At 52.6% G+C, this 14647-nt stretch overlaps 3 protein-coding genes across 50 annotated transcripts in view; 1 reads left to right on the top strand and 2 right to left on the bottom strand.

Moving 5' to 3' along the window:
• PSMD8 (proteasome 26S subunit, non-ATPase 8) overlaps window positions 1-5194 on the bottom strand; it is a 90061-nt gene extending 84867 nt beyond the window's left edge. Inside the window, exon 1 of the mRNA XM_050769252.1 lies at window positions 5191-5194. The gene's annotated coding sequence lies outside the window, so the exon portion shown is untranslated. The remainder of the gene's footprint in view (window positions 1-5190) is intronic.
• The window catches only part of YIF1B (Yip1 interacting factor homolog B, membrane trafficking protein), a 287798-nt gene that overhangs the window by 228157 nt on the left and 44994 nt on the right, over window positions 1-14647 (top strand). Inside the window, exon 1 of one of the 47 annotated variants that reach the window (XM_050769147.1) lies at window positions 1691-1694. The exons of the other annotated variants lie outside the window; for them this stretch is intronic. The gene's annotated coding sequence lies outside the window, so the exon portion shown is untranslated. Of the gene's footprint in view, window positions 1-1690; window positions 1695-14647 lie in introns of those variants that run through there. 47 annotated transcript variants of the gene reach the window in all.
• Window positions 10949-14647, bottom strand: part of SPINT2 (serine peptidase inhibitor, Kunitz type 2) — a 230800-nt gene continuing 227101 nt past the window's right edge. For both annotated transcript variants that reach the window (XM_050769301.1, XM_050769299.1), the window contains 3 exons: window positions 14480-14641; window positions 14185-14223; window positions 10949-11560 (listed from right to left, as the gene is read on the bottom strand). In XM_050769301.1, coding sequence (XP_050625258.1) covers window positions 11394-11560; window positions 14185-14223; window positions 14480-14641 — 368 coding nt within the window. In that variant the 3' untranslated portion in view covers window positions 10949-11393. The remainder of the gene's footprint in view (window positions 11561-14184; window positions 14224-14479; window positions 14642-14647) is intronic.

Genomic DNA, 14647 nt, shown 5'->3' with positions numbered 1-14647 from the left:
ATCGTGGCGCACGCCTGTAATCCCAGCTACTCGGGAGGCTGAGGCTTGAGAATTGCTTGAACCCAGGAGGCGGTGGTTGCAGTGAGCTGAGACTGCATCACTGCACTCCAGCCTGGGTAACAGAGCAAGACTCCAACACACACACACACACACACACACACGTAGTCTAGTTCTAGTCTGTTCATGCTATATATATAGTTCAAACGCAGGCAGTGTAGCTTGATTCCAATGCTTGGCTTGGCCCCTCTGTCTCACCCTCTTGGGAGATCTCAGAGGAATGAGCAGCCAGCTGGGCCCAGTTTTCCCTCCTCCGGGCTGGGCTCAGGTCAGGTTAGGGTAGAAACTGGAGCCTGAGCCATCTGCTCCTACCGCTGTGAGGTGAGATATCCTTGGCGTCCCTCTCCAGCCCAGCCCTGCCCCCAGCAACTGGGCTGCCTGCATCTACAGGGAGTGGGCATCTAGGAGCAGGTGGCTGAGGCCTGGGCATGGTAATGAGCATGCAGCTCATGCCCTTGTACACTCAGGTGTCTGCTCACATGTCCATTCCTCAGAGGCGCCTGGCTCGGCTGCCAGCAACTCAGAGTGGCAATGCTCCATCCCCTTTCCCCGGCTTGAAGTCCAGCATAGCCCATGCCTGCCACCATCTGCAGTTACCTTTCTTCACATTCACTTCTTCGGCATGTATTTATTGAGCACCTACTATGTCTCCAGCACACTTCAAGACCTGAGGGTGGCCAGGCACAGTGGCACATGCTTGTAATCCCAGCACTTTGGGAGGCTGAGGAGGTTGGATGGCTTGAGCTCAGGAGTTTGAGACCAGCCTGGGCCACATGGCGAAACCCCATCTCTATTAAAAAAAAAAAAATTGTTGGCCGGGCGCGGTGGCTCAAGCCCTGTAATCCCAGCACTTTGGGAGGCCGAGGCGGGTGGATCACGAGGTCAGGAGATGGAGACCATCCTGGCTAACATGGTGAAACCCCGTCTCTACTAAAAATACAAAAAACTAGCCGGGCGTGGTGGCGGGCGCCTGTAGTCCCAGCTACTCGGAGGCTGAGGCAGGAGAATGGCGTGAACCTGGGAGGCGGAGCTTGCAGTGAGCCGAGATCGCGCCACTGCACTCCAGCCTGGGTGACACAGCGCGAGACTCCGTCTCAAAAAAAAAAAAAAAAAAAAAAAAAAATTGTTAAAGGAGGACCTGAAAATAAATAAATACAAATTAATTAATTTTTTTTAAAAGGCGGTCAGGTGCAGTGGCTCACGCCTGTAATCCCAGCACTTTGGGAGTCTGAGGCAGGCGGATCACCTGAGGTTAGGAGTTCCAGACCAGCCTGGCCAACATGGTCAAACCCCATCTCTACTAAAAAAATACAAAAATTAGCTGGGCATGGTGGTGGGCGCCTGTAATCCCAGCTACTTGGGAGGCTGAGGCAGGAGAATCGTTTGAATCCGGGAAGCAGAGGTTGCAGTGAGTCGAGATGGTGCCATTGCACTCCAGCCTGGGCGACAGGGCGAGAATAAAAAAAAAAAAAAAAAAAAAGAAAAAAGGCCAGGCGCGGTGGCTCACGACTATAATCCCAGCACTTTGGGAGGCCGAGACGGGCGGATCATGAGGTCAGGAGATCGAGACCATCCTGGCTAACACGGTGAAACCCCGTGTCTACTAAAAAATACAAAAAACTAGCCTGGCGAGGGGGCGGGCGCCTATAGTCCCAGCTACTCGGGAGACTGACGCAGGAGAATGACGTAAACCGGGAGGCGGAGCTTGCAGTGAGCTGAGATTCGGCAACTGCACTCCAGCCTGGGCGACAAAGCGAGACTCCGTCTCAAAAAGAAAAAAAAAAGACCTGAAGACAAGCAGGCAAGCCACGCAAGCATATAGAGGAAGAGGGAAGAGCAAATGCAAAGGCCCCTGAGGCAGGAATGTGCCTGTGTCTGAGGAGCTGCTCTGCTGTCAGAGTGGCAGAGAGAGTGGAAGGAGAGGCGGGTGGCGGGCATGAACTTGTAAATCAAAGACCCTTGCTCTTTACCCTGAGTGTGACTGGGAGGTGAGCAATGATTGTGGCTTTGCCTGCAACTGGACACAGGATATGAGAGAAAGTGTCTGTCTCTCGAGGCAGAGCACGCATTCCATGAGGGTGAGAACTCCCGCTTTGTGCACCACCCAGAACGGCGTGACTCAGGGGGGCTGCTTGCCATGCCTTAGTGAATGGGTGGTATCGCCTGCTGCCAGGTAGTGTGCTAAGGGCGAGTCACCACCGGCACAGAAGGGTTGCAGGTTTGGATCCTGGAGGTCAGTCACTACACTTACTCTTCTGTGGACAAATCAGTTAGCCACTGTGGATTTCTGTTTCCTCCTCTGTAAAAAAGAAAACTTTTCTAGGAAATGGTTTTGCACAGAGCCTGCCTGGCACAAGTTCAATTGATGCTCAATCAATGTTCGTTTTTGTTTTCTTCTTTTTTTTTTTTTTGAGACAGAGTCTTGCTCTGTCGCCAGGCTGGAGTGCAGTGGCGCGATCTCGGCTCACTGCAATGCAACCTCCAACTCCCTGGTTCAAGTGATTCTCCTGCCTCAGCCTCCTGAGTAGCTGGGATTACAGGCACACGCCACCATGCCCAGATGATTTTTTCTATTTTTAGTAGAGACGGGGTTTCCCCATGTTGGCCAGGATGGTCTCGATCTCCTGACCTCGTGATCCGCCCACCTTGGCCTCCCAAAATGCTGGGATTACAGGTGTGAGCCACTGCGCCCAGCAATTTTTTTTATTTTTATTTTTATTTTTTTTTTTGAGGCAGGGTCTTGCTCTGTCACCCAGGCTGGAGTGCAGTGGTATGATCATAGCTCACTGCAGCCTCGACCTCCTGGGCTCAAGGGATCCTCCCACCTCAGCCTCCTGAGTAGCTGGGACTACAGCCATGCACCACTATGCTTGGCTCATACAAAAAATTATTTTGGGCTGGGCGTGGTGGTTCACACCTGTTATCCCAGCACTTCGGGAGGCTGAGGTGGGTGGATCACCTGAGGTCAGGAGTTCGAGACCAGCCTGACCAACATGGTGAAATCCCGTCTCTATTAAAAATACAAAAATTAGCCAGGCCATAGTGGCGGGTGTCTGTAATCCCAGCTACTAGGGAGGCTGAGGCAGGAGAATTGCTTGAGCCTGGGAAGTGAAGGTTGTGATGAGCCAAGATTGTGCCACTGCACTCCAGTCTGGATGACAGGGTGAGACCCCATCTCAAAAAGAAAAAAAATAAATAAATAACATATATATTTTTTACAGATGGGGTCTCACTATGTTGCCCAGGCTGGTCTCAAATTCTTGGGCTCAATTGATCCTCTTTGGCCTCCCACAATGCTGGGATTACAGGCATGAGCCACTGCACCCAGCCTTGCCATTCAGTTCTCATCCACCGTGACTAACAGGGGCAGGGACCGTAGCTTATGTCTGTCCTTCCCAGGCCCTGGTCACTCCTCACATAGCAACAGGCACAGGTGGCATGTGGGACTTCCCTGTTGTTCTTGCCTTGGCATTTATGGCTCTGACTTGCCCTGTTTTTTAATTTTGACAGTCTCTCTCTGTTGCCCAGGCTGAAATACAGTGGCACGATCTTGGCTCACTGCAACCTCCGCCTCCCAGGTTTAAGCGATTTTCCCGCATCAGCCTACCGAGTAGCTGGGATTACAGGCACGCGCCACCCCGCCTGGCTAAGTTTTGTATTTTAAGTAGAGACAAGGTTTCCTCATGTTGCTCATGCTGGTGTTGAACTCAAAGTGTTGGGATTACAGGCATGAGCCACCGCACCCAGCCTGCCCTTCCCTGTTTATTCCCTGATGATCTCTGCCTAAAATGCTTTGAGGGTGTAAACAGTGCCTTCTCCCCTGTAGGAAAAAGGGACCTGTGTTTCCGACTGGCAGCGGTATTGACATCATCCACTGCTAGGTCAGCTTACCCCTTCTCTAACATTTCACCAGCAGCCATCCTTCTGGGGGTCACTTGAACCCTGAAAGCTTTTACTTAATCTCTGCCATTTAGGAAGATTTCTGGATGTCAATTTAACTGCGTTGGGAAGCCAAGACGGTGTGGGACCAAAGAGTGCACTGTCTCGTCCTCCCAGCGGGTCTCACACTCCTGCACGCCCGAGGGCTGATGGGTGGACTGGAAAAGCAGCTGCAGCAAGGCTGGTTGGGTTTCTTTCTTGAAGTTTACAGGAAGAGAGTTGGTTCTGTAAACACCATAATCCCTGTTCCTGAATGTTTTCTTTGAAATCAACCACATCTCAGGAGACAGATGACCTTAAGCACAGAGTATACAGGGACCCAGTTTCCTTTCCCAGAAGACAAAAGCTCTGGACTGGCCCTCTGACCACAGCCAGTCTTGCTCTGGCCCTTGATGTTCTGGGATCCTGATCATCAGGAAATCTCCACGGACCATCCCTGGGAAGTGCCAAGGGACTGACAATCCAACTAGAAAGGCCCAGGCTTGGTCTCCACCCAGCTGACTGCTGGGTCTCAGATTTGATTTGATTCCACTTAACAGGCTAGTATGTGAGCCTCTTACTATTTCAAAAATGCTGGGAGAAGCCTCGAAACTCCAGGGTCAGAGACAAAGGCTTTCCTGCTCACACGAAGCAGCATAGGCGCCAGCATGTGTGGCTTTCCCCCAGGCTGTGGAAGCAGAGCTGGGGACCCAGATGGACAGCTGCACAGGGAGTGGGTTGTTACAAAAGAGGCATGCTAAGCTTGGGGACCTACCTGGCTATCCCCAGCCTGCCCTCACCCCTCAAGGTGCTTGCTGCAAACACAACCCCAAGAAATGACCCAGGGAGGCCAGGCGCGGTGGCTCACCCCTGTAATCCCAGCAGTTTGGGAGGCCGAGGCAGGTGGATTACTTGAGGTCAGGAGTTTGAGATCAGTCTGGCCAACATGGCGAAACCCCATCTCTACTAAAAATACGAAAATTAGCCAATCCTGGTGGTGTGTCCCTTATAATCCCAGCTACTCAGGAGGCTGAGGCAAGAGAATCACTTGAACCCGGGAGGCATAGGTTGCAGTGAGCTTAGATTGCACCACTGTAGTCCAGCCTAGGCGACACAGTGAAACTGTCTCAAAAGAAAAAAAAAAAATACCAGGGGAGAGAGCTATGAGGGTCATGCACTCCTGGCACACTCAGCAAGACCTGTAGGAGCGAGAGACCCCCCCTCTACCGCCTTAACTGCTGATAAAGCAAATGAATGTGTCATTCTGCTTCCACTCTGAAGAATCTGACCAACAGAGGCTGAGGCCAAATGTAGTGTTTCATACAGCATCTTATTAAGCATCTATGATCAACCGGACTCCAATCTGCAGCATTAACCTCAACCGTGCCGCCGGGTTCCAGGGGCAAGGGGACCAGCAGGTCTTATTTCAGACATCCCGGACACAGTCTCCCATTCACTAGGATAGGGGTCCCCAACCCTCAGGCCACAGACCAGTACTGGTCTGCAGCCCGTTAGGAACCCGGCTGCAGAGCAGGCGAGCAGCAGGCGAGTGAGCATCCTCCACCTCCTGTCAGATCAGCAGCAGCATCAGGTTCTCATAGGAGCACGAACCCTATAGTGAACTGTGCATGCGAGGAATCTAGGCTGTGTGCTCCTTATGAGAATCTTTTTTTTTTTTTTTTGAGACACAGTCTCACTCTGTCGCCCAGGCTGGAGTGCAGTGGTGTGATCTCGGCTCACTGCAACCTCCGCCTCCTGGGTTCAAGTGATTCTCATGCCTCAGCCTCCCGAGTCGCTGGGATTATAGGCGTGTGTCACCACACCCAGTTGATTTTTGTATTTTTGGTAGAGACGGGGTTTTGCCATGTTGGCCGGGCTGGTCTCAAACTCCTGACCTCAAGTGATCCACCCACCTTGGCCTCCCAACGTGCTGGGATTACAGGTGTGAGCCACCGCGCCCGGCCTCCTTACAAGAATCTAATGCCTGATGATCTGAGGTGGAAGTTTCATCACGAAACCACCCTCTACTCCCCACCGCCCTAGTCTGTGGAAAAACTGTCTTCCACAAAACCAGTCCCTGATGCCAGAAAGGTTGGGGAGCACTTCATTAGGACCCACACAAGGGAGTCAAGTCTGAGCTGCTGATCTTTGCTGTCATTGCCTGTCATTACAAACCCAAAAAGCAACTTCCTCCCCGGAAGAGAGACATTCTGTGGGCCACCTTCCCACATGCAAACACACAACCTGAGGGGTCCAGGGTGCCCAGCTCAGGAATTGTTTGTTTGTTTTGAGACGGAGTCTTGCTCTGTCGCCCAGGCTGGAGTGCTGTGGCCGGATCTCAGCTCACTGCAAGCTCCGCCTCCCGGGTTTACGCCATTCTCCTGCCTCAGCCTCCCGGGTAGCTGGGACTACAGGCGCCCGCCACCTCGCCCGGCTAGTTTTTTGTATTTTTTAGTAGAGATGGGGTTTCACCGTGTTAGCCAGGATGGTCTCGATCTCCTGACCTCGTGATCCGCCCGTCTCGGCCTCCCAAAGTGCTGGGATTACAGGCTTGAGCCACCGCGCCCGGCCGCCCGGCTAGTTTTTTGTATTTTTTAGTAGAGACGGGGTTTCACCAGGTTAGCCAGGATGGTCTCGATCTCCTGACCTCGTGATCCGCCCATCTCGGCCTCCCAAAGTGCTGGGATTACAGGCTTGAGCCACCGCGCCCGGCCAATTGTTGTTTGTTTTTAGAGATGGGGTCTGGTCTTGCTCTGTTGCCCAGGCTGGAGTGCAGTGGTAGCACTGTGAGCATGGTTCGCTGCAGCCTTGACCGCCCAGGCTCAAACCATTTTTCCATCTCAGCCTCCCAAAGTGCTGGGATGATAGGCGTGAGCACTGTGCCCAGGCAGGAATTGGGAAACGTCACTGGGAACACCACAGCATTGGTTCGGTCAAGCCCCATGGGCGGTGCTACTGAGCTGCAGGCTCCATTACTACATGGGGTAGAGCTCAGGGCTCCTTGGGCATCAGAAGCCTATGATTTTGTACCAGCCAGACTGGAACAAGGCTGGGCCTGTCCCTATGTTTAGAAACATCTTGTGTGTCGGGAGAGAGGGCCCCACATTCAGGAGCTGCCATTGATGGCTTCAGGTGCAGAATGGCTCTAGACTGGCCATGTCTACTAGTGTGGGTTTTTTGTTGTTGTTGTTGTTTTTGAGACAGAGTCTCACTTTGTCGCCCAGGCTGGAGTGCCAGTGGTACAGTCTCAGTTCACTGCAACCTCCACCTCCCAGGTTCGGGTGATGGTCATGCCTCTGCCTCCCGACTAGCTGGGACAACAGGCATGCACCACCATGCCCGGCTACTTTTTGTATTTTTAGTAGAGATGGGGTTTCACCATGTTGGCAAGGCTGGTCTCGAACTCTTGACTTCAAGTGATCTGCCCGCCTTGGCTTCCCAAAGTGTCAGGATTACAAGCCTGAGCCACTGCGCCAGCTATTCTTACAGTGGGTCAGAATAGCAGCTGCAGATGCTGCTGGACTCAGGAGGACCAGGTGACAGTCTGGCCAAGCAGCGGTGCTGGGTCTGGAGGCCAGAGGGAGGATTACCCCCTCCCCACCCCTCAACCTCCTGGGGTCTAAGGTGTTCCCTCCCCAGGTGCCGGGTTGTTGCTCTCCCTCCAAGGACATGAAGTCAGTCTGTATCCCACCCCAGGAAGTACCGCTTCACCTCTTCTTTCACCATCTACGCACACCCAGACTTGTTTTTGGAAGTCAGATGTGAATGGAACATGGGCATTTTTACAAATTGACAGACTTACGCTTTCCCTCACGTTGTCTGATGTGGGACACTGTAGGGAGACTTGGCAAACAGGACACTCGACCAAGTGGCCGCTGTCTTCGGGACCTAGAAGAGTGAGTCCAGGAGAGTTCCAAGGGCAGAACATGAACTAACGCCAAGCCCCATAGGTCCCGTTCTGGTGGGCCTGCCCTCTGGAGGCTGCACCCATCAGGCAGGCCTGCGCTTAACACTGGGGGAAGAAAGAGGCACACATACCCAGGAATGATTATTTATTTATTTATTTATTTATGATGGAGTCTTGCTTTGTCGCCCAGGCTGGAGTGCAGTGGCGTGATCTCAGCTCACTGCGAGTTCCACCTCCCGGGTTCATGCCATTCTCCCGCCTCAGCCTCCTCAGTAGCTGGGACTGTAGGCATCTGCCACCACACCCGGCTAATTTTGTTTGTGTATTTTTAGTAGAGACGGGGTTCACCGTGTTAACCAGGATGGTCTTGATCTCCTGACCTCATGATCCGCCCGCCTCGGCCTCCCAAAGTGCTGGGACTACAGGCGCGAGCTACTGCGCCCGGCCTGTTTATTTTTTTGAGAAAGAGTCTCACTCTGTCACCCAGGCTGGAGTGCAGTGGTGCAATCATGTCTCACTGCAGCCTCGATCTCCTGGGCTCAAGCGATCCTCCCACCTCAGCCTCCTGAGTAACTGGGGTGCAGCCATGCATCACCATGCCTGGCTAATTTTTTTTTGTAGAGTTGGGGTTTTGCCACGTTGCCCAGGCTGGCCTCGAACTTCTGGATTCAAGTGATGTACCTGCCTCAGCCTCCCAAAGTGCTGGGATTACAGGCATGAGCCACTGCACCGGGCCCCAAATGTTTATGAGTTTGTATAACCCCCAAGCCCTTTGTCCTGATCTTTACCCAGGAGATGGCCTAGGGGAACCCTTTCTGGGGAGAGCCACACTGTCTGCCTTTCTCAAGTGTGTGGACCAGGAAAAAGGTGAGTGAGAAGCTCCGAGTTGATTTATATTTTCGGTGAGATGATTTTTTTCAGGCTGGTCAAGTGAAGCAGCAGAAGGAACAAATAACTCTGTTAACTGGTTGTGATCAATTACTCGTCACACCACTGCACTCAGACAAGCAACAAGTTGATTTTTTATAAAGCCCATTTCACCTCTCAACGGTGCCAGCAGCCCAAGGGGGACAGGGATGTGAAGTGGCCACTGAATGCCTTGGCCACTGACCCACTGTTGGGCAGCCTTTGCAACAAAAATAGGGCCTTTGTCAGGCCATAAAAGGCCACAAGAGTTGAACACATGACACAGCTGAGCTTCAAGGGCCACAGCGGCAGCAGCCTGAAGAGTGTCTGCTGCGGTGAGGCCCACCAGTCGCCCTGGAAAGAGTCCAGAGGCCCGGATGGAGTCGAGCTGCCAGGAGCAGTGGGGCCAGGGCCTCCCTTGCCGCAAGAAGAAAGAGGCAGGTTTAGGCAGGAGAAACAGGTCCCAGAGCAGCAGCTTCTGCACTAGAAACATATAAAGGCTCATTGTACTAGAAACTTACAGAAGCTCAACTGGGCTTCAGAGAATTCCCTTCATCTAACTTCCTATTATGGTGGAATTAAGTGATTCTCAAGTTTTTTTTGTTTTGAAACAGAGTCTTGCTCTATCACCTAGGCTGCCGTGCAATGGCGCAATCTTGGCTCACTGCAACCTCCGCCTCCCGGGTTCAAGCAATTCTCCTGCCTCAGCCTCCCGAGTAGCTGGGATTACAGGCGCCTGCCACCACACCTGATTCTTTTTTTGTATTTTTAGTAGAGACGGGGTTTCACCATGTTGGCCAGGCTGGTCTGGAACTCCTGACCTCAGTCTCCCAAAGTGCTGGGATTACAGGTGTGAGCCACCGCACCCAGCCAATTCTCAAGTTTTTGAAAAGTTCCAAAGGCACAACTTTTTTTTTTTTTTTTAACATGACCAAGATAGGAGACAGCCTATATTGGAGTTGGTGGAGAAAGGCTCCTGCCAGGCAGAGGCACATGTGCGGACTTTGCAGGCTTGCAGGGGTTAGGGGCCGCACCCACAGTGCTGCAGGTGGAGAGGCTCCTAACTCCCAGGACCTCTTTCCCTGGGCCACAGGCTCACCAGGACCCCTGGTGTCTGATCTGTCTGGGATGTGTTAAGTAGATTCCACTTGTTCACCAACCCCGAGCCAGCTGCAATGGCCACTGGAGAGCAGGCTGAGGCCTGCGGGGCTTAGCTGGGAGGACACACCACGATCCCTTTGCAGCATCTGCTGTAGGTGAGGGAGGTGGGGCAGGAGCAGATCAGCTATTTGCTCAATTTGCTTCTGGAAGAGATTTTTAAGCCCTAAGGGATTTCTAGGAAGGGCCAAGGGATGAGTTCTTTGGTTCCAAGCAGTCGAAAGCACTATCTGGCCTGTGGCACTGCACCCGGCCACTCGTCCTGTGTCTCCAAGGCCAGCAGAGTCCAGCCTGACCTCATGGGGTGCCCAGATGCCTGTACCCCAGGACCTCCTTGTTGGAATGGAGGAGGGAGAAAAGGGGCTTCTAGAGTCTAGTGTTGGGAAAGGAACACCCACAGGTGGCAGCAGAATTGGGCCTGGAGGCCAAATTCAGCCGGGCAGTGCGCTCTGTCCCCGTTCCCACACAGGGGCATGTGGGAGACTTGACAGAAAAGCCCAGTGCAGGCAGTGCAAGGCCTGACCTAGAGGGCCCTCCCACCACCCCTCCAGGATGCAGAGAGCACAGAACCATGAGAGGAGAAGCATCATGGACGCCACAAGGACTCGGTTAAGCCCCTCCAACCCGGGAAGGTCTTGGTCCTCGAGGCCTGGACAGCATGCACCCTTCCTGCGCCCTCGAGGGCAGTGCTTCAAGGTGTGGGCTACAGTCCATAGTGGAGCATCAAGATCAGTGCAGAGGGTTGTAGCCAGAAGTTTTACAAAGTGAAATAGAGTAAGAAAATATCAGCGTTCACAGGTGGTGAGGCTAAGTGTGGTTTGGTGAAAGTTCAGGGGCACTCAATAATAGGACATTTATTTCATCTTGTGGATTCATTCAAAAAGATCTGAAAGACGCTATTTTGAGGGGTATGTTTCTAGAATGGGACACCTCAGATAATGTCTTGTAATCGTTTTGGTAGGGCTGAAATTGGGACTCCCATAAAGAAAGTACATGCTGAAATTTATTTTAAAGGGGAAGATCCCCTTTTATTAAACTTGTACATTTTACTTTCCTTCTTTCAGAATGCTAATAAAAAACATTCGTTTATACTTAAAAAACCCATAAATCAGACAAACAAAAGAAATGGTTCTAACATCACTTTTGTGATGAGAAAACAGGCAATGGAATTCAATATAAGCAAAGAAAACTCTACCTGGAGGGAAGAAATCTATCAGCGAGGAAACAACTCGGGGCTGCTGCCAGACCACCGGCCATGCAAGGAGGAGCCTCCTAGGGGATTTCCAAAGCAAACCCACCCCTGCCAGACCAGAAAGCAGCCGTCCTACCTCCCAGAGAAACAGACCTCAGCCCTAATGATCGCACAAATCCAAGTCAATCGCTCTATTTAAAAAAAGCACGCACATAGTCTCCCCTTCCTTCCCCAGTCCTCTTGGTGACAGGGCGGTCACAGGACATATGTGTTCTTCACCAGCTGCTCCTTGTCGTCTCCGGAGCTCCAGACAGTGCGCAGGGCACGCTCCTGGTTCCTCCGTGCCACCCGGATCAGGTAGACCATGGAGGCTCCCAGGAAGAGGATCAACACCATCACGAACAGCCCCGCCAGAACCACCACTGAGGACAAGAGAGAGGCCTCAGGATGGGCCAGGCAAGGGGAGCTGCAGCCAGAGTGGGGCTCACCAAAGGCCTGGGGAATCCAGGTGGGCTCAGGCTGAGGACCAAATGCCCCTCCCCAACCCAGAGAGGGTACAGAACTGCAGCTGGAGAGGACACAGCCTGCCAGAGATGCCATCAAGGAGATTCCCCCAAAAAAGGAGGTGCCATGCTATGTGTGTGCCAGCAGAGTGGCCGTCTGTGTTCCTTCTTTTTGAACTAAAAGCCCAACTCTTGGGTGTTGCGGAAAGTCAGGGACCCCAAACGGAGAGACCCGGCTGAAGCCATGGCAGAAGAACATAAATTGTGAAGATTTTATGGACATTTATTAGTTCCCCAAATTAGTACTTTTATAATTTCTTTTGCCTGTCTTTACTGCAATCTCTGAACATAAATTGTGAAAATTTCATGGACACTTATCACTTCCCCAATCAATACCCTTGTGATTTCCTATGCCTGTCTTTAATCTCTTAATGCCGTCATCTTCGTAAGCTGAGGAAGATGTATGTTGCCTCAGGACCCTGTGATGATTGCGTTAACTGAACAAATTGTTTGTAGAGCATGTGTGTTTGAACAATACGAAATCTGGGCACCTTGAAAAAAGAACAGGATGACAGCAATGTTCTGGGAACGAGAGAGAACCTTAAACTCTGACTGCCAGTGAGCCAGGCAGAACAGAGCCACATTTATCTTCTTTCAAAAGCAAATAGGAGAAATACGGCTGAATTCTTTTTTTTTTTTTTTTTTTGAGACGGAGTCTCGCTCTGTCGCCCAGGCTGGAGTGCAGTGGCGCGATCTCGGCTCACTGCAAGCTCCGCCTCCCGGGTTCACGCCATTCTCCTGCCTCAGCCTCCCGAGTAGCTGGGACTACAGGCGCCCACAACCGCGCCTGGCTAATTTTTTGTATTTTTAGTAGAGACGGGGTTTCACCGTGGTCTCGATCTCCTGACCTTGTGATCCGCCCGCCTTGGCCTCCCAAAGTGCTGGGATTACAGGCGTGAGCCACCGCGCCCGGCCACGGCTGAATTCTTTTTCTCAGCAAGGAACATCCCTGAGAAAGAGAATGCGCCCCTGAGGGTAGGCCTCTGAACGGCCACCCTGGGGGCAGCTGTCTTTCACAGCCAAGGGATGAAATAAGCCCTGGTCTCCTGTAACGCTCCCAGGCTTATTAGGACGAGGAAATTCCCGCCTAATAAATTTTGGTCAGACAGGTTGTCTGCTCTCAAACTCTGTCTCCTGATAAGATGTTACCAATGACAATGTGTGTGGAAACTTCATGAGCAATTTTAATTTCGCCCCATCCTGTGGTCCTGTGATCTTGCCCTGCCTCCATTTGCTTTGTGATATTTTACTACCTTGTGAAGCATGTGATCTCTGTGACCCACACCCTATTCATACACTCCCTCCCCTTTTGAAAATCGCTAATAAAAACTTGCTAGTTTTACGGCTCAGGGGCATCACGGAACCTGCCAACATGTGATGTCTCCCCCGGACACCTAGCTTTGAAATCTCTCTTTTGTACTCTTTCCCTTTATTTCTCAGACCAGCTGACACTTAGGGAAACAGAAAAGAACCCAAGTTGAATATTGGGGGTGGGGTTTCCCCCGATACGTGGGGCAACCTGCACAGGAGCCCCAGGCCAAGAGATGCACAAGGGTGTAAAAAACATTTAGCACGGGTGTGTACACATGAAACCTTAGGGGCTTTGTGCACACACACGCTGACTGGCAATAGAGAAAGATGGAGCCCTGCAGGGGCTGCGAGGGCTGAGAGCTGCTGCAGGATGAAGTCAGGGTGGAAGTGAGGGTGTCCTCAGAGCTGTGCCAGCAAATTTAATAGTGTCTGCCCCACTGCAGTCCCACTGGTCAGCTCAGATGCTTTTCTTCAGGAGGGGCTCCGGCTAAGAAGTGTGACCTCTTGTGGCAGCCTCTCCCCGGTGGCTATGGAGCTGCAGAGTTGGCCTTTTTGGGGCCACCCTCCAGACCCAGACTGCTTGCTTCCCAGTCCCATGCCTGGCAAACCAGGCTTCACTGCTAGAACAGGACAGACTCCCAGGCCAGGTCCCAGCTCCTTCACAGGGAAACAGGCGGAGAAAGAGGCCAGACTGGCATGGCAGGTCTTTTGTGCCAACACTATCATCTGCAACTCAGGCTCAGAAACACAGGCCAGAGGGCTGGCCTCCTGCTCAGGCCAGACTGTGTTGGGAAACACCCTGGCCTGTGGCCCTCCATCCTGTCACCCGTGACCAACTCTTATGCCCCACACAACAGCGCTCCCTCCACACCCCAGGCCAGTCTCAGGCCCGTGTGCAGCAGTCCTCAAATGCCCAACAGGAAGACCTCATCCCCAGTCACCCACGCCACCTGGGCAGGGCCTGCCTCGTGACTGACTCACTCCAGCCCCAACTATGTACACTGAATGGTGAGACAAACCACCACCTCGCCATTCTCACGCAAAAATATGACTTTCTGCCAAGATGATGTTCACAATAAAGGATAATGTAAACCACAACTGGGCGGGGCTGAGCTCAGTCAAGGAAGGGAGGAGGCAGGCTGATGGCAGGAGGAGGGTAAGGGGCCACTTACCCTTTGAGCCAAGAGGCAGGGAAGGATTCTCCTGCTGGCCTGAAAGAGAACACACAGCCTGAGGTCAGCTCACAGCTCCCATTCCACAGAGCGGCCATAGGGGATCCCCTCAGCCAGGGCCTCCATGGGGAGCTCTTTCTGAGGGACTTTATTCCAGCTCTTCTGGGGCTTAGAGGCCTTGCCGCCCTGGTGGGCCCAAGAACAGCATTTCCAAGGCCTTCATATTTTAGGGATGGGGAGATGGCCCAGGGTCCTCAAGGGCAGGGTTTCCTGGGCTGAGGGGCCGCAGACTCACGGAAGCAGCGGAGCATGCAGGCCTCCTCAGAGCGGTAGCTGTTCTTATTGCCCCGGCAGCCTCCATAGATGAAGTTATTGCAGGAGTTCCTCTCCACGTCAAAGTACCAGCGTGGGAAGGACGCACGGCAAGGTCCAGTGACCGCCTTGGCGGCACAGTATTCTGGGA

The sequence above is a fragment of the Macaca thibetana genome, chromosome 19, assembly GCF_024542745.1.
Source record: "Macaca thibetana thibetana isolate TM-01 chromosome 19, ASM2454274v1, whole genome shotgun sequence".
Classification (NCBI taxonomy): Eukaryota; Metazoa; Chordata; class Mammalia; order Primates; family Cercopithecidae; genus Macaca; species Macaca thibetana.
This window is presented reverse-complemented; position numbering and strand designations above follow the sequence as displayed.